This window comes from Rhinatrema bivittatum, chromosome 4, assembly GCF_901001135.1.
Source record: "Rhinatrema bivittatum chromosome 4, aRhiBiv1.1, whole genome shotgun sequence".
NCBI lineage: Eukaryota > Metazoa > Chordata > Amphibia > Gymnophiona > Rhinatrematidae > Rhinatrema > Rhinatrema bivittatum.
This window is the reverse complement of record NC_042618.1, coordinates 46,761,806-46,786,857: the sequence shown is the minus strand read 5'-3', so window position 1 is coordinate 46,786,857 and position 25,052 is coordinate 46,761,806. Positions and strand designations below refer to the sequence as shown.

General features: G+C 46.7%; 1 protein-coding gene across 4 annotated transcripts in view; it reads right to left on the bottom strand.

Annotated features, from left to right (window-relative positions):
- The window catches only part of CEP170B (centrosomal protein 170B), a 139,359-nt gene that overhangs the window by 38,851 nt on the left and 75,456 nt on the right, over positions 1-25,052 (bottom strand). For all 4 annotated transcript variants that reach the window (XM_029598077.1, XM_029598080.1, XM_029598078.1 and 1 more), the window contains exons 12-13: positions 15,151-16,932; positions 3,536-3,776 (exon numbers count right to left, since the gene is read on the bottom strand). In XM_029598077.1, the coding sequence (XP_029453937.1) occupies positions 3,536-3,776; positions 15,151-16,932 (2,023 nt within the window). The remainder of the gene's footprint in view (positions 1-3,535; positions 3,777-15,150; positions 16,933-25,052) is intronic.

Below are 25,052 nucleotides of genomic sequence, written 5' to 3'. Positions count from 1 at the left end.
CGAAATGCAAGTAGAAACATTGGTTTACATGAACAGTCAAACTGATTACATTGGTAACTGTGGGAGGGGGTATAACAGGAGTTTATATAGACAGTCAAACTATGTACATTAATACCGAAGGGGGTATGGCTTGGTAATTATATCAACTAGTTTTAGGGTTTTCACAGCGAGGTGATGATTTGTATTGAGTATAGTTTACAAGTGAAAAAAAGGAATTGGGTGTGATGGGCTCAACCAATTGTGCTGGTAGGTATAAAGGTTGGGAGGAAATAGCGGGTAGTAAAGTGCTTAGCAGTGATTACTTTTCTTGTGTATGTTATGATCCCTATTGTCAAGTGGCCCTTCCACCATTACCTCTCTCACCAAATCCTGTGTTCCACCAAGAATTAGATCTAAAATAGCTCTCTCTTTCATCGGTTCCTGAACCAAATGCTCCATAAAACTGTCATTTATTCCATCCAGAAATTTTCTCTCACTAGCATGTCCTGATGTTACATTTGCCCAGTCAATATTAGGGCAACTGAAATCTCCCAATATTACTGCACTGTCAAATTGGTTATCTTCCCTAATTTCATCATCCATCTTAAGATTTTCGCCAGGTGGACAGTAGTATATTCCTATTGTTATTCTCTTCCCCAACACACATGGGATTTATACCCATAAAGATTCTACTGTGCATTTAGTCTGTTACAGGTTCTTTATCCTGTTGGACTCTATGCCATCCTGGATATAACCCCCCCCCCCCCCCCCCCCCACCAAGTTGATCCTCCCTATCACTATGATATAATTTGTACCTAGGTATAGCATTGTCCCATTGGTTATCCTCCTTCCACCAGGTCTCTGAGATGCCAATTATATCTACCTCATCATTCACTGCTTTACATTTTAACTCTCCCATCTTACTAAGACTTCTAGCATTGGCATACATACATTTCAAAGTGTGATTTTTGTTGGTATTAGCAACCTGCTTTTCAGTTGACAGGGATATTTTGGAATCTTTTGGCTCAAGTGATTCTTTACTTATAGTCATATGGACTATTTTTGCTTTTATTGGAACCTCTTTGTTGAGATGCCCTAACTCTCCTGTTTTATTAGTATCCTTTGAAGATATCTCCCTCTGAACCATGTGCTGCCGAGCAACTATCTGCTTTTCCCCTTGTTCTAGTTTAAAATCTGCTCTATCTCCTTTTTAAAATTTAGTGCCAGCAGCCTGGTTTAACCCTGGTTAAGGTGGGAACCTGTCCTTTCAGAAAACACTCTCCCTTCCCAAAAAGTTGCTTAGTTCCTTACAAAACTGAATCCCTCTTCCCTTCACAATCTCATCCAAACACAAACTCTGAAGCTCTGCCTGCCTCTGGGGACCTGAGTGTGCAACAGGAAGCACTTCAGAGAAGGCTACCTTGGAGGTTCTGGATTTCAGCTTTCTACCTAAATTTGGCCTTCAGAACCTCCGTCCCACAACTTCCTATGTTGTTGCTCCTCACATGTGCCATGATGGGCTCCTCCCCAGCATGGTCTAAAATCCTATTTAGATGACGCACGAGGTCCGCCAACTTCGCACCAGACAGGCAGGTTACCAGGCAATCCTCACATCCACCAGCCACCCAGCTATCTACATTTCAAAGAAGTGAATCACAAACTATGATGGCCAACCTAACCCTTCCCTCCTAAGCTATAGTCCTGGGAGACTTGTCCTCAGTCCAAGAGGACAATGTATCAACTAGAAAGGACTTGCTACAGGATCACTTCCTGCTACACCATGGTGATGCTCTCTGACCAGGTGACCTTTCTCTTCCAAGACAGCACCAGGGCTGCCAAACTGGAATTGGGACTAGGCTACTATTTATTTATTTTATTTATTTTATTTATTTATTTAAGGTTTTTATATACCGGCAATCATGAGGACATATCTTGCTGGTTTACATGAAACGGGGTGCATTAAATACCCCTATGCCCCTAAAGATTTCCTCTATATACCTCTGTGTCTGCCTCTGCTCTTCAAGGTCTGCCATTCTGGCCTCCAGAGATTGGACTCATTCTCTGAGAACCAGAAGCTCTTTGCACCAGGTGTGCACACATACAACCCTTCACTAACAGGTAAAAAAGCATACATGTAACACTTGATGCAAAAGACTGGAAGGGCCCCCTCTTGCTGCTGGATTGCTGCCTTCATCTTAATTTTGTTGAGTTCTTAGTTAAGTTTAGGTTGCTAAGGGAGTAGAAATGTATACATTTTAGAGCCCTTTAATAGTGAATTCACTATTAATCTGGTAGTGACCTGCAAGGGGATAATTAAACTCTTGATATGGGCTGGGGCACTCCTGTTTTAGATAAAAACCTGATTGATTTTTAATGAGAAAGTGTCTCTTGCCTATAAATCAAAGGATGAGCTAGGGGGTGGGCGGGAGTCGGGGTGGGAGTGAGGGAAAAATATACTAGAATTACCTACCTTTGGCTTGCTTTTTATATCAGGCACACACAATTCACTACAACATGTCTCGCAAGAACATTACGTCATCTACAGAAATATCTGATAGAAATGTCAGTACCAAGCGATCATTCTGTGGAACATACGAAGAAAGAGGAGATCCCCAAGTACTGAGGGATGCAATCAGAGACCAAAAAATGCAGCAGAAAGACAAAGGAACAGTCACAACCACACTAGGTGCGGTATCAAAAAGAACCCCACTAAGCACACCCCGATAAGCCACCCGCACACACCTTGCTGCAAGAACTCCAAAAAGATCCAGCCAGCACAATGTAAGTTTATAGTAGTATTGTTACCAGATTAATCTACCTATATATATAGAAATAAAAGTCAAACAAGCTATACATGATACCTTTTCATTAGAATAACCTTAACACATTTGGGGACACATTTTCAAAAACCCAGAGTGTCAGTAAGATAACCAGGTAAATGTACCCACACTGAGGGCCTGATTCACTAAGGCTTTTCTCCCATTCTGTGTCTATGGGGAAAATGCTTCGGGAATCAGGCCTGGCTAACTGTGTGGCTGAATATCTGAAAAATCCGACTTGCTAACGTTTGAGTGGGTTAGATGTAGGCTGGTATTTGAGTGGCCAGAATTACCTAATAAATTTAACCTGTAAGTGCTAAATAACGCATTAACTAGCTAAATGTGAAAGCCTGCCCCCCTTTTATTTTTACATGGCTAAACATGTGCAGTTTGTGATTTTAACTGCACAAATTTAGCCGGTTCGAAGGGGGGGCCATATTTTTAACCGGGTAGATTTATCTGGCTAAAACCCAATTTTCGCTGGGTAAATCTTTTCAGTAGCTACCCCCCACCCCATATAACTGGCTTTCGAGCATCATGCCTCGTCGATCGGGTCAGAGCAACCCAAAGGATGATGTGGCCTCAATATACTTGCATAGTATTTGGCTCTCTTTGTAAGTTACAGGTTTAATGAACTAACAAAAGACATTAGCATCGCCTACGGCTTCTTTGTTGTCCTTCATTTCTGCAGGGCACCCTCTATGGGAAAGGCTGGGAAACACAGTGAGCCTACTTACCTGGCTATCTCTGCTATTTCCGCAGTCTGTGCCATTAAGTTCCGATAGGCGTCTGGCTCGTCATCCTCGCCCTCGTCTTCTGCGCTGTGCTTCTGTCTGTGACTGCTGGAGGCGTGCATCCTCGGAGTCTGGGTGGCTGTTGAGGTATGGGAGCGTTTGTGTTTAGGGGTGCTGTGATTTGAGCCATACTCCTCCTCAGAAGTAGAAGTATAATCTGAACCCTGATGTCTTCGTCTTGAAGCTTATAAAATGAATTGGTTTCAGACACAGAGAAAGAAGAGAATTAAGCACGTAAAGGGGAAAAAAAAAAGGATTCCAGACAATCCCAAGACCATGAAAAGACCATCAAAAGGGGGTTCTGTGTAAAGAAAAGCTTCAAAAAGCACTAGTCCAATTACTTCTGGAATAAATTCATCTCAACATCTACACACTGTTGGCAATACAGATGCTGCAGTTGCTTTAACATTAAAGTTTATTCCCATAATTATTTCATTTACACAGAATCCCTACTAATTAAGTCTAAGAGTAAGATTTTTAAAAAGGCAGCCATTTATAGAGGATGCATTTCTTTTGCTGGGGCATGCACCACTTCAACATTTCTGTATTAACTGCTTCTTTGCCGTTTCATAAAATGTAGGCCTTTCAACCAAACTGGTCAGATCCATTTTAATCAGCACCTTGTAAACCAAATAATTTTGAAATTATCACTATGGTACCAGGATCAGAAGTCCTGAAATAATCTAGCTAGCGAAAACAGAAGACAGAGAGAGAGAGCGAGCGAGTTGGGTGATTGGTGGTTTGCAAGGTAGCGACAAATCGCTGCCTTGATGGTTTGCCCATTCATGGCAGAACGAACTGCAGTGCCAGTTTGCTTCTATCCCTGAAAATAACCATCCTCCCTACCGAAGTCTACCTCAGAGAATACATCTGAAGAAGATGGCTGCATCAGGAAGCTTGTAACCAATACAGCGGCCGCCTGCTTCTGTCAATCCTCCATTTAGCCTTCCCATTTACTCTAGCGTGTTTCAATCTTACATACACAGCCTGTAACTTTCTCACTTCAATCCATAATTCTTTGGTATCAACAGGTTTTGGAGGTAACTGACACTCTGCTATTACTTCAAGGTGACACCGAAGGAGAAAACTAGAACATTCTCTTGGTCCCCTTGCTTTCTTGCTGCATCTAGGCTCCCAAGAGTGGCGTTATATCTAGGAGTCACAGCACTTGCTCTGTGACCAATTCTAATGGATTTTCCCCATTCTGTACGGTTGCCCTCACTTAAGACTAAAAGAGTGACAGAAATTACATAACACAGAGAATGTGAGACAATTAAATCTTGGATAAGGTATCTCACAGGAAGCAGCATGTACCCTGAATGAGAATTGATTAGCCTCATCAAATTATGATGACCACACTTTTCAATAAGTCACATCATAAACAAATATCTTTATTATAATAATTATTATTATTCCTTTTTTAGATTGTGGCTTTGATTATAGGGGCTTTTTTTTAAACATTTTAAATCTAATTGGTAGTTTTTCATTTTGAATCAAATATTGTGTAACAATTTTGAAATGTAAGCCTTTCTGTAAAAAATAAATAAAATAAAAATAAAAAATTCAGCTACAACAGTTTCACAGTTCAGCGCTTACATTTATTCAATTTACATTCTGCTTTTTTTTTTGGGGGGGGGGGGAGGGTTGGGGGTTTTTTTTTCAAAGCTTAACCAATTTGCTTCAGCTCATGGGCAGAGAAGCAGCAACAAGCGAATGCAATGCTCTGCGCCAACCGAAGAAATGCATCTTTCGTACAAGCAAACCAAACATAAGAGGGCTGTCCAGCTCCAGGTCCATGCTGGTTTCAGAAAATAGCCTCTGAGCCTTTCAGGAAGGCACTGGCTTAGATGAAACTGCATTTTTCCATGCTTATCTCACAAGCCTCATGCACGGAGCTGCACAGCCCTGTCATGTAGTGACACCTAGTCGTGATTTTACAGAAGTACACAGTATTAAACCTTCCCAGCCTCTGCAGATGTAGGGCAAAACAGATCCCTATCGAGGAACAAAGAAGAGAAGTATTATTGTTAGTGGAAGCCCCAGCTAAGCAAAGATTAGAAACGCAGTTCTGTTAGATTTTACCTGCCACAAAGTCCACCTTCGGGAGCAAGAAGCTGGTTAGCACAGTACCTTTCCCTTAAAAGCTTTGCAGATGGAAAACCAATTCATTCGGAACAAGAGCTGCACGGTCATCTGGTTTTAAAACTTACAATGCTGGGGGTTGTCCACTGCGGGAAAAGCGCTTTCTGCTTTATAAACTACAATTAATGTTAGGTTTCTAACCATTTAATAACATTTTGACAAACGGTTGAACTTTTAAGCTTTGAGCAGAGTATCTCGCTGTAGGAAGCAAGGAAAAAGCACACTGTATCCATCCCAACACATGCACATCCAAGCACGTGGCAAGGTTTGTATAGGAAATTGGTTCTTACCTGCTAATTTTCCTTCCTGCAGGACAACGGATCAGTCTAGACTCCTGAGTTTTGCCTCCCCTCCAGCAGATGGAGTCAGAGAAGTTTGAACGGACTCTGCCTTACACCCTGAGGTGCCATCTAGAGTCTGTCAGTATTACACTGTATCCAAGCAGAAAGGTTAAACCATAACTTCCACTATAACAAAACTTCCCCCGAAGAGCAGAGGGAATGAAACCTGTAACGTTACTAACAAACCCTGCCCATACTCACACCCTGTAAGGGGGGCATACACTATAAGAACTTTTGATAAATCTGCACAATATGAAATAACTAACGACCGAGCGGACTCTCCGTTTCCCCCAACTCTGAAATGGGCGGGACTCTGGACTGATCCGTGGGACTACAGGAACGAAAATTAGCAGGTAAGAACCAATTTTCCTTTCCCTGTATGTACCTGGAACAGTCCGGACTCCTGGGATGTACCAAAGCTTCCCTAACCAGGGTGGGACCGAGAGAGTCCTGCTCGGAGCACCACTAGCCCCGAAGGAACCGGGCTCTGGGGCCCGGACATCCAGGCGATAATGTCTGGCAAAAGTGTGTGTAGATTTCCAAGTAGCCGCCTGACAAATTTCCTGCGGCGACACCTGCTGACATTCTGCCCACGAGGCCGCTTGCGATCAAGTAGAATGAGCCGAAGACCAATCGGGATCGGACAGCCCTGAACTAGATATGCAGAGACAATAGCTTCCTTTAGTCAGCATGCAATAGTGGCCCTTGAAGCTTTTTGACCCTTCCTGGGGCCACTACACAAGACGAAAAGATGGTCCGATAGACGGAAACTATTCGTAACCTCCAAGTATCCTTTCCGCCCGACCTACCCCGTCCTTCAATTCTACCTCCCTTTTACTTCCCCCCTTACTCCCCTGAATCCTAGCCTCAAGGCCTAAGTCTTGTACAATATTACGGCATTAACATCTTATAGTTACCTCACATTCAGTTTATATGGTTTCCATCTGTTCCTTGCATTCTCCCAATATTCCCTTTGTTCTGATGCTCTAATATTTTATGTAAAAAAATGTTCTTTGTTCTAACGCTTTATGTTCTATGTAATCGCCACTCGCGACAGTTATGTTACACTGTAAACCGGTATGATCTGTATACTTTACAGGAATGTCGGTGTATAAAAATTCAAAATAAATACATAAATGAATAAGTAACGCAAGAACGCTTTATTCACATCCAATTTCCTCAGATCCGTAGACTTGGGAGTAGAAGAATCCAGGTCTGCAAAGGAAGGGAGCTCCACAGACTGATTCAAATGAAAAGAGGACAGCACTTTCGGGAGAAAGGAGGGAACTGTCCACAAGGAGACCCCTGCCTCTGTAATCCGTAGGAAGGTCTCCCTGCAAGATTAGGACTGAAGCTCCGATATACGCCTTGCTGAGGAGATAGCCACTAAGAAGACCACTTTCAATGTCAGATCCTTCAGAGTCGCTTGCTTCAATGGCTCGAAAGGTGCATTACAAAGAGCACGGAGGACCAGATTCAGTTTCCACGAGGAACAGGGATTCAGAACCGGAGGACGCAGATGTTTGGCCCCATGCAAAAAACGAGCCACATCAGGATGGGATGCTAGGGCAACGCTGTGCACCTTACCTCGAAAACAACCAAGGGCCGCCACCTGGACTCTTAGGGAATTAAAGGCCAACCCCTTAGCTAGCCCTGCCTGCAAAAAGGCCAAAACATCCGCAAGCGAAGCCCTGGATGGCTCCACCTCGTGGTCCAGACACCAGGCCTCAAAAATACCCCAAACTCTGACGTACGCCATGGAGGAAGAAGGATTGTGGGATTGTAAGAGCATGGCAATCACTGCCTCCGAGTAACCCTTGCCCCTTAATTTCCTCCTTTCAAAAGCCATGCCACTAGACAGAAGCAATTTTCCTCTTGTAAACAAATGGGGCCTTGAAGCAGAAGATTCGGAGATGGATGGAACCTCAGAGGTCCGTAAACCATGGGCGTCGCAGCCACTCTGGCGCAACTAGTACTACTTCACCCGGATGAGCTTTGATGTGTCGCAGAACCTTCCCAACCAATGGCCAAGGCGGAAATACGTAAACAGAATGTTCTTCGGCCAGGGAAGGACCAGAGCATCCATGCCCTCCGCTCCTGGTTCCCGTATCGACTGAAGAATCGGGGACCTTGGCATTGCGATATCTCACCATTAAGTCCATGGAGGGCGTGGTCCAGTAGTCGCATATAAGACAAAAGGCCTCTTCGGAGAGTTCCCACTCCCCCGGGTCCAGCTGGTGGCGGCTGAGAAAATTGGCTTGCACATTGTCCACTCCGGCTATGTGAGAGGCTGCTATCTTGTGCAGGTGCTGTTCCGCCCAGCTGATCAAGAGCTGGGTCTCCATTGCCACTGGTTGACTCTTGGTTCCGCCTTGACGATTGATATAGGATGATTGATATAGACGATTGATATTGTTCAGAGAGCGGATTCCAACAGGAGAGTAATACTGACTGAAGAGGCCTCATATGCGCAAAGGCCCATGGGACAAGATCGAGAATGGAAGCCATTGAACCAAGGACCTGTAAATAATGCCAGACTCCGGGACGAGGCATGGAATGCAAAGTCTCCACCTGAGTTTGCACCTTGGTAAGTCTCTCCTCGGTAAGGAAAACCTTGCCCAAGAGGGTGTCGAACCGAGCACCCAAAAATTCCAAGGACTGGGAAGGAACTAGATGACTCTTGTCCGGATTGACAACCCAGCCCAGCGAGCTCAACAGCTGTAGGACCCAATGTACCACTTTCCGGCAAAGGTCCTCAGACTTCGCTCAAATCCGCCAATCATCCAGATAAGGATGCACTAGGATACCCTCTCTTCGGAGAGCCGCTGCTACAACCATCATTAGTTTGGTGAATACCCTGGGCGCCGTTGCCAGATTGAAAGTGATGCCCGAGGATAGCGAACCGCAGAAACGTTTGATGGTTGGGGCGAATGGATATGTGCAACTACGCCTCGGTCAGGTCTAGAGATGCCAAGAGCTCTCCCCTGTGAACGGACGCTATCACAGAACAAACAGGCCGATGCAGTAAAGTTCGCGGGAGAGCGGGCGATACAGTAAAACAAAATATTTAAATTAGAGCCTGCGGTAAAAAGAGGCGCTAGGGACACTAGCGCATCCCGAGCGCTTCTTTTTGGACAGGAGCGGTGGCTGTCAGTGGGTTTGACAGCAGACGCTCAATTTTGCCGGCGTCGGTTCTCAAACCCTCTGACAGCCATAGGTTCGGAAACCAGACGCCAGCAAAATTGGGTGTCCAGTTTTCAACCCGCGAGCTGATTTTAAATTTTTTTTTTTTTTTTACTTTTGGGACCTCCAACTTAATATCACCATGATATTAAGTTGGAGGGTGCACAGAAAAGCAGTTTTTACTGCTTTTCTGTGCACTTCCCCGGTGCCAGCAGAAATTAATGCCTACCTTTGGGTAGGTGCTAATTTCTTAAAGTAAACTGTGCGGCTTGGCTGCACATTTTACTTACTGTATCGCGCGGGAATGACTAATAGGGCCAGCAACATGCATTTGCATGTTGCGGGCGCTATTAAGTCTCGGGGGTGTTGGACGCACGTTTTCGACACGCTATTACCCCTTACTGAATAAGGGGTAAAGCTAGCGCGTCGAAAACGCGCGTCCAAATGCGGGTTAACAGTGTGCTCCACCGGATACAGTACAGTGCGCTCCACCGGAGCGCACTGTACTGTATCGGCCTGAAAGAGTTTCCATGCAAAATCGAGGCACCCTTAGAGTCTGATTGACTCTCTTTAAGTCGAGGATGGGTCGGAAAGTGCCTTCATTTTTGGGTACCATGAAGTAAATGGAGTAGCGACCGCGCCTGAGCTGTCCTGCGGGTATTGGTACTATGGCACCCAAGTCCTGCAGTTGTCTTAGAGTGTCGTGCACAGCCAGACGTTTTTGCTTATAAAAGAGCACGGGGAAACCAGAAATCGCTCCTGGAGCGGCCGAGCAAAATCTAAAGCGTAGCCGTGTTCTATTATATTTAGGACCCACTGATTGGAGGTCAAACTGGTCCACTCCCTAGAAAAAGGGACAGCCTACCCCCTATCTTTGGTATGGTGGAGTGAACCGGCATCGCTTCATTGTGCGGACTTGAGACCCTCATGTGCCTGTGGGGGTCCGTCTCTCCCAGGATGTCGGCCTCGAAAGGACTGATTTCAGAAGTGTTGCGGGCTAGAACCCTGACGAGACGAGGACCTGGAAGATCGGGAAGATCGAAAACAGCAATTCCCCCGGAACATCGAATGCTGGGGAAAGGATCCCCTTGTCCTAGGCCTATCCTCCGTTAACTTAAGGACTTTGTTCTCTCCCAGAAACTTAATCATGTCCTCCAATTGCTGGCCGAAGAGCAGCTTTCCCTTAAATGGCAAGGATCCCAGCTAGGCTTTTGAAGAAACATCCGAGGACCAGTTCCTGAACCATAGGAGTCTACGGGCCAAGACTGCCGAAACCATAGTCCTGCCCGAAGTACGAAGGAGATCATAAAGCGCATCTGCACTGTAAGCGACCATGGCCTCCAGCCGACCGGCCTGAACAGCATCTGCATCAGAAAGGGATGCTGCCGATTGCAAGTGCTGCACCCAGCGGAGGCTGGCTCTCAGTGCAAAACTACTGCACACGGTGGCACGGACACAGAGAACCAAGACTTCAAAAATCTTCTTAAGCTGCAACTCCAATTTGTGATCCTGCAAATCCTTAAGGGCTGTGGCTCCGGTCACCGGGATGGTGGTCTTATTTGTCACTGCGGAAACAGCCGCATCCATTTTGGGCACTTTGAGGAGGTCCAAAGCTTCCTCTGGCAGTGGGTACAATTTGTCCATAGCTCGGCTGACTTTCAAGCCCAAGTCCGGAGTGTCCCACTCGCGAAATAATAGGTTAGTAACGGACATATGGAAGGGAAAAGACCGAGCTGGACCCCTGAGTGTGACTATTACCAGGTCCACAGCGCTCAGCCGTGAATCTTCCTGAAGGACCTCAATCCCCAACTCTTCCAGAATAGCTGGGATGAGGGGTCCCAATTCATCCTTCCGGAATAAGCGTACCACCTTTGGGTCATCACCTTCAACCATTGGTGTGCCAGCTTGCTTGTAGACTGGAGCTGGCTATCCTGATCCACATCAGGTCCCTGAGTATCCTGCGGATGGGTCTCCACCCCATCTGAATGCTCGTAAGACGAACTGTCCACCAGACAAGAAACAGATCTGAGAGGCCGTTTGGACTTTGTGGATCCCATCCCCAGTGGGGACTTGGGGTGTTTATGGGTTAAGATGGTGTCCTTGCCTCCGAGGGCACTGGAGCTGAACGAGGGACTCTGCTACCATGCTTTCTAGCTGCTTTCCGAGCCTTAAAGGCCTTGTGGAGCAGCAAAACAAATTTGGAGGAGAACGACAAAGAAGAATCATCAGAGGCCCCCCCCAAGGCCATCTCCTGACAAGTGCTCTTGATCCGCCTGCAAATCCCCCCCCCCCACCCCCGGGAGGCCCCAGCAAAAGTGGTGGTGGGGAATTCCCTTCCCTTAAGGCTGCTTGCTCTTGTGCCCTGAAAGTTTTTAAGATGGCTTCCGTTCCCGCGCTAAGCAGGAACAGGTCTGACACTGATTATCGAGCCTCCCAGGCTCTCGGTGCACCCGGGAACCGCCGTCGCGGGAAGATCAGTCACTGCCCTCCCCGAGGTGCCCTCCCCTCCGGAGATGCAGTCCGAGCAAATACCGGCCCTTGAGAGCCACCCGCGCGCGCTCCCACACGCCGAGCAGGCCGCACCACGCGGCATGATAAACGGACTAAATTTAAAGCGGGAACTCAGTGGTTGCAGAGCAAGCTGAGAGGTGGGGGGGGGGGGGGGGGGGGGGAGGGGAACGAAGAGAACGCTGGGCCGTGAAAGTAATTTAAAAAATTACCTCGTTCGTCCTGTCAGCTTTTTCTTTTTTTTGTAAAACAAAACAGAAGCGCTGTTCCCCCCTCTGAGGGTGAGTGAACCAGGCTCACCGGTATCACCCTCCGTTGCCGCCAAGGGCAGGTTACTTGGTTCTCAACCCTCTGCTCCTCAGCCTCTATTACCAGGGGAGATGGTCCCACCAGGACCTGACTACCCCCTGGGAGGCTTAAAGTATCTCAGCTTTTTTTTTTCTTTTTTTTCCTGCTAAGACCTAAAAACTAACCTAAGTCCTAAGAACCAATCTAAGCTATAAACCAATTCTAGCTAATCCAGACTGAAGAGATTTGCACCTCCACCATCTGCTGGAGACAGAAAAATACTGACAGACTCTAGGTGGCACCTCAGGGTAATAAGGCAGAGTCCGTTCAAACTTCTCTGTCTCCATCTGCTGGAGGGGAGGCAAAACCCAGGAGTCTGGACTGATCCGGGTATGTACAGGGAACTGGGTTTGAAAGACGTTATCATGCTCTACCAACACAAAGCCATAATATAAATTCCACTCCACTGCACCAGATGGAAAGGGACATCTCTCATCTATGCTGTCATTTCCTAGATTTACAGGGTTTGCTAGCGTTTCCTGATCAACCCCTGCTTCAATATTCATTGGTTACTCTGAAAAATCTGACTGCAGGTAAGTATGATGACAAAGAAACACTGTGAGGTCCATAATCAAAAACACTTTGCTGGAGAAGTTACCGGGCGAAATGAAAATTTGGGCACTTACCCAGCTAAATTCTAGCTGGATAATAAGTTATGCATGTTCTCTGAGTTAGTCAGATAAGTTATCTGGCTAACTGATATTCAGAGTTAGTCAAATGACTTATTTCGCTAACTCTGGTTGGCCTGTCCTAAAGTCTGCCAGGCATATTCAGTGATGTGGCTGCGCCACTGAACATATAGCATTAATTGGCCGTATAGGTTTATCCAGATAAACTTGTGGGGCTAATTAGCTGAGCCACACAGCTGCTGAATATGGAAATCTATAGGAATAATTATATGAGCCATTAAAAGAAAACAAGACAGTTTAACAGACCTTTACATCATTACCTTATAGCAGAGGTTCCTAAACCTGGACCCCCAATCCAGTGAGGTTTTCAGGATATCTACAATGAATACGCACAAGATAAAATGTGCATGCTATAGAGGCAGTGCATGCAAATTTCTCTTATGCATATTTATTGTGGATATCCTGAAATCCCAACTGGCTGAGAGTCCTCCAGGCCAGGTTTGGGAACCACTGCTTTGTAGAAATAACACAGGTTTACCTCACAGGTAAACCAGTGAGGATCACACTGTTTTGCTAGAAACTGTTGGGGTGCTGGGAGGTGGGAAGGGTTGTTAAGAAGCAAAAGGCACAGCATGGCTCAGTTATGCAGTTAAACCAGGTTACGTACATGCTGTTGTTTGCCGAGCTTTGTAATTCTATTTTCTGTGAATATATATTCAAGGACAATAAAAAGATTAACATAGCTGTAGAGCGACTGACGACAACAGTTCACAACATTCATGTCTGATTTACCCTTATTGCGAAAACCATTTGTTTCAGAAATCCAAAAAGCAGCCAAAAACAAAACAAAACCAGAAGAACACTGGAGCTGAAGGCATTTGTCCAACAGAGAAAAAATTTCTCCTTAACTGCCCTCCCTTCCCCCAATGCAAGGCAGTGATTCACACAAATCTCTCCATCTGCACCTATTAATTACAATCCTAATAAATCAGAATACAAAGCCGACAATACACTAACCTCTAGAGGCTCACCCAACAATTTGAAAAATGTTTAATAATGGATTAGAGTTGCCTGAACAACCACTCTCCGTATAACCACCACTTTTCTTTCAGTGACTTCAAACTGCCTTCCTTCTCGACCGAGTAGGCGACTACTTGTCCCTTCATGACCAGCATTAAAACCTTCAAAATGCATGTAAAAGACTTTAAAATGAAATGGTGCCCATCACTATCTGGGGGAAACAGAACAAAACTCTATAATGCATTGCTTATAAAGTCTGAAAAAAGATAAGCACAACTTATCTGTTTTATATTAGGGCGGCTGCTGCTGGATGAACTCACACTCTAAGTGGGACTCCTCTGTAAGAAACTCAAATATCTGTGCCCGTATATCCAGGCAGCACGCAAGCCTGGAAGGGGATGGCACGCCACATGGATGATCTCAAACTCAGCAGGGGGCCATTCAGATTTAAAGCACGCATTTTCACACTGCACGTGCAACACACGCACACACATTTACTTCGCAAATGCCATGTCACATGCAAATCCATGCCATGGCAGACCAGTATTTATAATTTTCGACGGTCAGTACCACAGGGTGCCGTGTTTGTCAAAGGCAGAAAACACAGTCCACCATATCAACACCAACTGCTTAGACTGAACTGAAAGCATGCATACAAGGGTAATTTCCAAAGCATGCACATAAAACGGAGGCTTATGTGCATAAACATCTGCTCTAAAATTGACCAGGGCTCAGCGTGCGTAAAAGTACGTACATAATCTGGTTTCACGTGTATTTTTTCCATGCACTGGGAAGAGGCATTCCAGTGGGGGCAGACTTGAGACTTGTGCACACATTTTTTGATGTGCATAAGTGACACTGCACAAGTTAGGCCTTGGGAAAAGCAGGTGTAACTTTGTGCAAGGTAATCTGTGCACGTACCAGGCCAGTTACTTGAGCGTTTTCAAAGCAAACTTATGTGCATTATTCTGCTTTGAAAATGTTGGCTGAAGTCAGAGTGTACAAGTTGGACACAGAATTCAGAGCACTTGGTGGCATCGGCTCTGTTCCCTTCTTCAGAAGGAAGTGTCTCACTAGATACACACACCACTCCTTAACACCTTCAGCTATTGTGCTATTCCATGTTTATAAAGACACAGTGTCAGCAATAGATATTTTCCAGGTCTTTATACTCAGAAGAATCTAAACATTTTATTATTTGATTTCTATTCCACATTTCAGGCACTTCAAAGCAGATTACATTCAGGTACTGTATGCAACACCAACAAGTATCATACTTAATCTGTTAAATATGAAAACTGAATACACAGGTGCACACACACAAACCACTTGTTTACACCATTTACAACTGCAAGTAAAAAAATGTTATTCCTGAAGTAACACTTACTTGAAGAGGAGGAATATTTGATACTACCAGGACGTGCTCTGCTGAGCGGCTGCTTGGGAGTGGACGTCATCGGTTTTCGGATTGTGGATTTCACCTCAGGCATGAGTGGCTTCCGATTTGAGTAGCTGGTCTCCACACTGCGCACAGAAAAGCCTGTCCTGGAGGATGCAGTTTCAGAGTCACTTGGCACAGTAAAGGAACCAGTCCTTTTTCTTGGCATGGCAAGGATGTCAAGCCTCGATAGCTTTTTAACCTCAACAGGCTGTTTAGAAGATGAGGAGTTTCCAGTTGAACCTTCAGAGTTCAATGTTACCTTTTCTGGATCTGCACATTCGTTATCAGAGGCCTCTCCTAAACGTGCACGGCGCAATTTTGAGGCTCTTGTGGGCCTCGGCGTTGATAGACTATTGGACCTGGTCAGAGCTTGCTGAACCTTCTCCGCATTCGATGCATTTCTGGCATAGTCTTTTGTGGACTGAGTAAAGAGCTTCCTTCTTGAAAGAGGCCTTGGAGCGGACTGCTCATAGTCTGAAGAGGCCGTTTCTGCAACTGGTAAATAAGGAAGACTGGAACTTCTTTCATCATCTGTAAAATCCAAAGATCCACGTGGTCCAGTGCTCCGTTTAAGCTGGAAGCGCTTGGTGGCATCGGCTCTGCTCCCTGCTTCAGAAGGAAGTGTCTTACGTTTCTCCGACAGGCGATCACGCGCACTCGGTTGGCCATACTGGTCTTGTATAGAAGGTGTGGAGGAGGATTTTTCTTTCTGTAGATTGCGGACAAGTCTGCATTTGTGAGCATGGCTTGGGATGTTCTTACTACTCACCATGCTGACGGAACTTGCTGTGTCCACATCGGAGTCCCCCGATAAGGAGTCGTCTTGGGGGCATGAGATATTTTCTGAAGGATCAAGGTGAGGGGCCTGAGACAGTATTTTGGCTTCCAGTGCCGCCAAAGCAGTTTCCGTGTCCTTCAGAAAGAGGTGCGTCTCATGACTGTAGTCCATGTGATTTGACTTGGCAACATCTAAATCTCTGAGCAAAGGATGGCTTGAAATATGCGGAAGTTTATGGTGAGAAACACTGCTGCTGGATTTGTCTTTGGTAAAGCTTTCCTGTCTGACAAACGATGAAGGTTCTTTTGGAGTAATGCTTCCTCTATCACGAGGGAGACCCTGAAGAGAACTGATTGCTTTTTCCGTATTGCCAAGGAAAGCAGTGTCTATGTCCTGGGCAGACTGTCTTCCACTAGCTGATTTTACCTGAAACTCCTGGTTCTTGTACTCTTTGTTCTCTTGGGTACGCAATAAGCTGAAAGATTCCTTGAAGGAACTTCCCGTCTCATCATTTTCTTTCCCGACATAGAAAGACGTGGATTTTGGTTTACTTGCATTTTTTGATGCCTCCTGAACGTCATGCAGTCGCCTATCTGGTTCTAGATCTTTCCTTGCCCGCCATTCTTGCTCGGGTACAATAGAACTTTCTTTGTGCTGCCCGACTTTCTCTATACCCAAGCCATCATCAGACTTGCTGGCATCACTCAGGCTGTCAGGGTCCAAATCTTCTTGTACCAGTAACTGACCAGTAGGATCAGCGTAAGTCTCTTTCTCACGTTGCCTTATCATGCTTTTTTCAGCAGCATCGGAATAGGATTCTTGGCTAATTAAAACAGTAGGGACTGGACTTTCTGACTTGTCATTTGGTGGCAGCTGGGGTAGAAGTCGTCTTGTCCTTGACGGTAGAATGGTCTCTGCTTCCCCAGGAATCATTTTGTGACCTGTACCAACTGGAAATAACAGAGAATCATAAACAAATATCTCCATCTACTGATATTTATATAATCATGTATACCGCTTAGAACATCATATTTTCAATTTGCGGTTTATAAAAATTTATAAATAAAATACAATTATTAAACATTTATTCAGCCTGCATGTGGCCAGTTTGCTCTGCTAATCATCCAGGCCACTAATTGGATTTTCTATATATGATCCTGTGTGCTGACATTTCTGAAAAAGGGCTGCTGAAAACGATTCAATGTATTCAGCTAAACTAGACAATCTTTAAAAAGAAAAAAAAAAAGCAATGGTGAAACAAGTTTAAGCATATTATGTCTGGCTTTGCATTGTACACAAGTGAAGCAACTTTCAAACCATCTGCAAAAGTGTAAAGCCTACAAGTATTTTTTTTACCAGAACTCTTTATGACAATTTTCAAAAGGAAAACAACCCCTTTAAAACCTGAGTTGGAAAAAGTACACACACAGACCAGACCTGCAGCTGCTATTTTTTTCAGGCACCTTTACCTCAGAAATTTGTGTGTGTGTTTTTAAAAAATTAAAAAGTATGTGTGCAAGTGCTAACTCCACCCAGACGCCACCACCTCCAAGAATGCCTTCCCTATCTGTGGGGAAAAGGAAAATTAGTTCTTACCTGTTAATTTTCGTTCCTGTAGTACCGTGGATCAGTCCAGACCGTGGGTTGAGCCTCCTGTCCAGCAGATGGAGACATACCAAAACTGAAAGGGTATCCTATATCAGGACAGAGCCTACCCTGCAGCCCTTCAGTATAACCATTGTCAAAGCAGAGAAGAACCAAGATAACCAAGAATAAAGATCAAGCAAGTAATCAAGACTCAAATGAGTAACAAACTAAACAATTACCAACAAGGAATGGACTCTGTAGAACAGTGCTCTTGCATATCCTTGATCATCAACACAGATGCTTCCGGTGTCCTTAAGATAATGATAGGTGACATTCATCCAGAGACCTGTAGGAAAAGCTTCGAGTGGACGGCAGAAAAGGAACAAACAGGGAAGGGCGTCTGGACTGATCCGCGGTACTACAGGAACGAAAATTAACAGGTAAGAACAAATTTTCCTTTCCCTGTATATACCCAGATCAATCCAGACCGTGGGATGTACCAAAGCTTCTCTAAACCGGGTGGGACCGAGACAGTCCTGCTCAAAGCACCTGCCGACCAAAAGATCCAAAAACCGGTGCTTGCACATCAAGATGGTAATGTCGAGCAAAGGTATGCAGGGATGTCCATGTAGTGACCCTGTAGATTTCTTGTGGAGAGACAGATTGTCTCTCCGCCCACGAAGTAGCCTGAGAACGCAAAGAATGAGCCTTCAAGCCTCCAGGAACCGTCCGGCCTTGGCAAAGATAGGCCGAGGAAATCGCCTCCTTCAACCACCGAGCAATAGTAGTCTTAGAAGCCTGCTTGCCCCTATTGGGACCACTCCAGAGAACAAAAAGATGATCGGAGATCCGAAACTCACTGGTGGCCTGGAGGTACCATATTAACACGCGTTTCACATCAAGCCGGCAAAGATCGCCCCCAACGGGACCCGCGACGTCCTCCTGAGAGAACAGGGGGAAGCACCACCGACTGATTGACATGGAAGGAAGAAACGACCTTTGGCAAGAAGGAAGGAAGAGTTTTGAGAGAGACTCCCGAATCAGAAAAACGTAGAAAGGGCTCCCGACAGGACAACGCTTGAATCTCCGAAACCCAACGAGCGGAACAGATAGAAACTAAGAAAACCATCTTAAGCGTTTGATCCTTTGGAGCAGCCCGACGGAGAGGTTCGAACGGAGCCACACAGAGAGCCCGAAGGACTAGATTGAGACTCCAGGACGGACATGTGGAACGGACGGGCGGCCTCAAATGCTTGGCGCCCTTCAAGAACCGAACAACATCCGGGTGAGACGCCAAAGTGTGACCTTCCACTCGACCGAGGAAAGAGCCGAGAGCAGACACTTGGACGTGCAACGAACTAAAGGAAAGACCCTTGGAGAGACCCTTCTGGAGAAAGGAAAGAACCACAGAAACCAGTGCTGAGCGCGCCGAAACACCCGACTCAGAAAAGACATTCTCAAAAGCTTTCCAAACGCGTACATAAGCCAAAGAAGTAGGCAGCTTACGAGCCTGCAGGAGGGTGGAGATGACTTCCTCCTTATAGCCTTTACGCCTCAGATGTCTCCGTTCAAAAGCCAGGCCGCTAGACAAAAGCGATCCGTCTGGTCAAAAAATACAGGACCCTGCCGAAGCAGACGAGGAAGATGGCCGAGACAAAGAGGCCCGTCCGCCACCAGGTTGACCAGATCCGCGAACCACGGTCTGCGGGGCCATTCGGGCGCTACCAGGATAACCGGCCCCTTGTGAAGTTCTATTCTTCGGAGAACTTTTCCCACAAGCAGCCACTGAGGAAACACGTAGAGGAGGACATCTGAGGGCCAGGGGAGAGCTAGAGCATCCACTCCCTCCGAACAGTGCTCCCTCCAACGGCTGAAGAACCTGTTGGCTTTGGCATTGGCATTGCTCAAGGTCGCCATGAGGTCCAGGTGAGGAGGACCCCACCTGCTGATGATCAAATCCATGGCTCCGTCCGAGAGCTCCCACTCTCCCGGATCGAGACACTGGCGACTGAGGAAATCTGCTTGCACATTCTCCTTACCCGCTATGTGGGAGGCTGCCAGACAGTCCAGATGACGCTCCCGCCCAGGGAAGGAGCCGGCTGGCTTCCAGGGCCACCAGACGACTTCGAGTGCCCCCTGCCGGTTGAGATAAGCTACCGTGGTGGAATTGTCGGAGAGGACCCGCACCGCCTTGCTGCGGAGAAGGGCAGAAACACTTGCAGAGCCAGTTGAACCGCCCGGGCCTCCAGAAGATTGATGTGCCAGTGGGATTGGACTGGGGACCAATACCCCTGCATGGTCTGAGACTGGCAGACTGCTCCCCAGCCAGAGAGACTGGCATCCGTAGTGACTATAATCCACTGTGGAGTCTGAAGAGGTATTCCCCTCAGAAGATGTGGAAGCGATAGTCACCACTGCATGTCGGCAATGGTAGAGGCCGAAAGCGGGAGAATCGTTTGAAACTGTTCCGACACCGGCTGCCAGCGGGATAGCAAAGCTCTCTGTAATGGTCGCATATGAGCAAAAGCCCAGGGGACGAGGTCGATGGTGAAGGCCATAGTTCCCAGGTCCTGGAGGTAGTCCCATGCCATCGGGAGCGGGAGCGAGATAAGGTTGCACACCTGGTCGATAAGCTTGAGAGCTCGAGCGCGGAGTAGGAACACCTTGCCGACCCGGGTATCGAAGCGTGCCCCAAGAAATTCCAACACCTGGGAAGGCCGTGGATTGCTTTTGGGGAAGTTGACTATCCACCCGAGAGAGGTAAGGAGAGCTAGAACCTGGTCGACAGCCTGCCGACAGAGAACCTCCAACTTGGCCCTCACGAGCAGTAGTCCAGGTAAGGATGGACCAGGACTCCTTCCCGGCGGAGAGCAACCGCCACCACCACCATGACCTTGGTGAAGGTACGCGGCGGGGTGGCTAGACCGAAGGGCAGCACCCGGAACTGAAAATGCTGGTCCAGGACGTGGAAGCGAAGATACTTCTGGTGCTCCTGGCAAATCGGGATGTGAAAGTAAGCCTCCGTCAGGTCAAGAGAGGCCAGGTATTCGCCGGAATGAACAGCTGCTATGACCGCCCTCAGGCAACCTTGAGAGCCCGGTTGGCCCTTTTGAGGTCCAAGATCGGGCGAAAGGCACCTTCTTTCTTTGGTACGATGAAGTAGATGGAATACTGGCCGTTGCCAATTTATTCCGCCAGAACTGGGACAATGGCGCCCAGCTTCAGGAGCCTGGTAAGAGTTTGGTCCACCACATCCCGCTTCAGACGTCCGCAAGGAGAGACTACTTAGAGGTCCAGCAGATCGAGAAAATTCTAAAGTGTAACCGTCTCGGATAATCTCGAGAACCCACTGGTCCAATGTGATTTTGACCCATTCCTCAAAAAACAGGGAGAGACAACCACCTAGTTTGAGATTGGAGGAATGGGTCAACCGAATCTCATTGGGAAGCGGGCTTCGGTGCCCCACCTCGGGAGCTTCCCATTCCCAGAGGAGCAGCAACTTGTGCATGGGATGGAAGGGAAAAGCACAATCAGGAGCCCTGAGTCCCGCTGGGACCAGGACCATGTGCGCTGGCAGCGCACCAGTGAGAGAGTATCTGCCGGGGGACCCTCAATCCCTAACTCCTGAAGTACAAAGGGAATGAGGGGTTCCAATTCCTCCTTCTGAAATAAACGGAGAACCCGGGGGTCATCCCTTTCCAAAGTGGGGAGCGTCCCAGCCAAGTCCATATCCGGAGTCATTAGAGGCGTCGGAGGGTCCAGGAGAGAAGAGGCCCCTGGCACCTCCCACACCCGGACAGACCCCTGCGCATCCGGAGCCGCAGGAGCGAGCAGAGGGGCCAGCCGCGGAAGTTTGGCCGGCAGGGGACCTGGTGAAGGGTCCTCCTCCTCCTGCAAGCTGGCCAGATAGGATTTGTGCATGAGAAGCACAAATTCTGATGAAAAACGTGGCCTAGACTTGCCGGGGGGGGTGGGGGGTCAAGGACCACATCCAGGGGCCGTACAGGGCTCAAATCGGGGGGAGACCCCAACAGAATCGACTCCTCTGCTCTGAGCAGCCCTGAATCGGGAGCTGCTGAAACACCCAAGATGGCCGCTGTTCCCGCGTTGAGAGGAGCGACCCCGGGCTTGTTTTGCGAGCCTGCTGGGGAAGGACCTTCCCCACCCGGCAAACATGAAGAACAGAGTCCCTCGCGCGAGAGACGCGTCGAGGGCTCACCATAAGCAATGCGGCATACTCCATGAAGAGGAGCAGCGATCTGAAGAAAAAAAATCAGCTGATTGAAGTAACTTCGCTGCCGGGAGGAGCGGAGGCAGAGGAACAAACCCTGCGCTCTCCTCTTTCAACAAGACCTTGGCTGCCAGTAGAGAGAAATGAAAAAATGCCCCAGAAGTAAAAAACAGACCGGCTTGTGGTTTTTTTTTTTTGTTTGTTTTTTACTTCAGAAACAGAGATACAGGGGAATGCACATCCCAGAGGGCACTGCCAGGGAAGAAGCATCCCGGAGCAAAAGGCAGCCAGGTAAGGGGGGGGATTGACTGGACCACCAGTTTCACCCCACATTAGGATCACCGGGAAAAGGAGCCTAGGCTATGGAACACAAGGGGCCAAGCCCCCCCCTAGGCCCCGCAAGAGCGAGGAGAAAAAACCAATCAGAGCCAATTCTTTCTTTTTTTTTTAAACTCAGAACAAATTAAAAGTACTTGCTTGATCCTGTAAAGAGGGGAGAAAAGTACCCAACCGGGAAAGGGCTAACTAGCCAAGATCAGGGAACCGCACAGTGAGCTGTCACATATGCTGGAGACAGACAAATACTGAAGGGTTGCATGGTAGGCTCTGTCCTGATAAAGGATACCCTTTCAGTTTTGGTCTGTCTCCATCTGCTGGACAGGAGGCTCAACCCACGGTCTGGACTGATCTGGGTATGTACAGGGAACGTACATTTGTAGTGGCCCTACATATGGGGGTCTTTGAAAATTGCCTACCCTATTTCTACTGGCAAAGCACCTTTTACCTGCAGAAATGCCTTTTGAGAATTTTCCTCTATAAAAACGATCCTATCACATAATTCCATTATAACGTATCAAACAAATAGCACACGTCATTCAAAACGGTTTCCTAATTCGTCTACTTTTCCTCCTCCCCTACCTACCCAAATCTCCTCAAAGAGACAGAGAGAAACACAGGAAATTTTCAACCTCCCCCACTCATGTGCAAAGTTCACAGGTGCAACCCTGTACCTAATTTTCAAAAAAGAAACACACACATGCTTTCTCTTGGAAAACATCCCACGGGTACAATGCCAACAGACTTCTGCGCTTGCTCTTTTGGGCAAGTAAACTTTCAACAAACAATAAATGCAAGTAAAATTTGAAAATCTACAGGCACTATTTTCCTCTCGGCAACAGAAGAAGAGAGAGGCCCATTTAGACACTGGTGGATCCCATCCCACCGGCAGTAGAAGAGAAAGGCCCATGCGGCTAACACCATGAGTGTTGTGTTCTGCGGGGCCGGCTGGCACACAAGGAGCCGCAAAAAAGACTTCTACAACTCTGCAACAAATCCTGTCCTTCCCCAAGGTGCAAGGCACCGGGGGTGGCAGCAGCAGAGAAGTAAGAGGGACTCTTTGAACCCTGCCTAGGTTGCGTGTGTGAATGGGAGCCTGCCTGGGATAAGCATCTAACCCGTAGCTCTTTATATAGTGACTTTCCCGCTTTAGTGACTAAAGAGGCAATAGTATTAATGGAGTTTCCGATATTATGGAGTAAGTCACCGTCTGATGGAACCAAGAGTGAGGATTAGGAGAGAAATTTGCTCTTATTCTAGCTAAGTCTTCCTTCAGGAAACAAGGGACAGAACCCACCAGACAGTCTCCCAGGGATTGAGAGGGAAGTCAGAGTCTTGTAAATGTTTAATTAGATGGAATCAATAGTCATTCAGAGATAGCAATTTAACAAAACAAATTAAGAATTTTATTAAGGCAGAGAAACTCAAATCAGCTGAATCATCAATAAGCATTTCAAAACCAACTCTCTTTATGTATTTATGTATTAATAAAGATACCTCTTTATCTTAACAGAAGTATATAAAGTCTACAAATCAGACATAGCTATACTATCAGATAAGCATTGTGTGTGTGTGTGTGTGTGTGTGTGTGTGTGTGTGTGTGTGTGAGTGGCAGCAGGCCTGTGGGGGATGGGTTTGTATGTGAGACAGAGAGTGAGTGGGTGTCTGGAGGGGAGGGGATGGGTGGGTGTGTGTGAGTGAATGGGAATGAGAGCTTGCCTGGAGGGGATGGGGGTGTGTATGTAAATGGGAGCCTGCCTGGGGGGGGCGGGGTGAAAGAAAAAAGGTTTGTGCCACCTCCACCAATCCACACAAGCACAGGGTGACTGGTAATCAAAAGTTTTCAGGTATGAGAAGCGGGGGATTTTTCCCTTCTTGTTTAATTATTGGGTGATTAATGTGTCTACTATTTTGAAATATGTTATTACTGTATGGAAATTGTTAAAAACTTTATATGAGTTTTTAATCATGGGATGCTATTCTATTTGTCATCTGTATGAGTCTGGTGTATTATGGTTGACATATTTCTTGATTTTATTGTTTGATTTATGAGGACTGGTGATGTTGTTGATTTTCCATTGTTTCATGACATACAGAGTCTGGCTTGTTGCAGTTTCCAGTTCAGTTTCTGTTTACACATTTCTATGTATACATTACATTATACATTACATTATAAATACCATACATTATACATTACATTATAAATACCATAGCAGAAATGAATAAAATTTAAGAACCAATGGCTAGATCAAACTATCTGAACAATAAACTTGGAACTATGCACACGGTAGGAGTACTTATTCGGATATTTCCAATACCTTCGTTATCTTCAATATACCCTGCAGAAAAGAATATTTGACAAATACTGAGCGGGCTCTCCAGAGCAGAATACCCTGGGCGGGCATCTGGACTGATCCATGGTACTACAGGAACGAAAATTAGCAGGTAAGAACCAATTTTCCTTTCCCTGTACGTATCCGGATCAGTCCAGATCGCTGGGATGTACCCAAGCTGCCCTATATGGGGTGGGACCTGGAGAGTCCCGCTCGAAGCACACTGCTGCCGAAACAATCGACATCCGGGGCTTGGATGTCCAAACGGTAATGCTTAGCAAAAGTGTGTAAAGACTTCCAAGTAGCCACTGGGCAAATCTCCTGCAGCGAAACACACCTACTCTCTGCCCAAAGATGCCGCCTGAGATCTGATCAAATGAGCTTTTAGACCATCCAGCACCGGCCGCCCATGACATATATATGTCGAAGCTATAGCTTCCTTCAACCATTGGGCAATGGTAGATTTGGATGCCTTATGCCCTTTCTTAGGACCACTCCATAAGACAAAAAGATGGTCCAACCACCGAAAACCATTAGTCACCTCCAAATATCGAAGGAGAACCCAGACATCCAATTTCCTCAA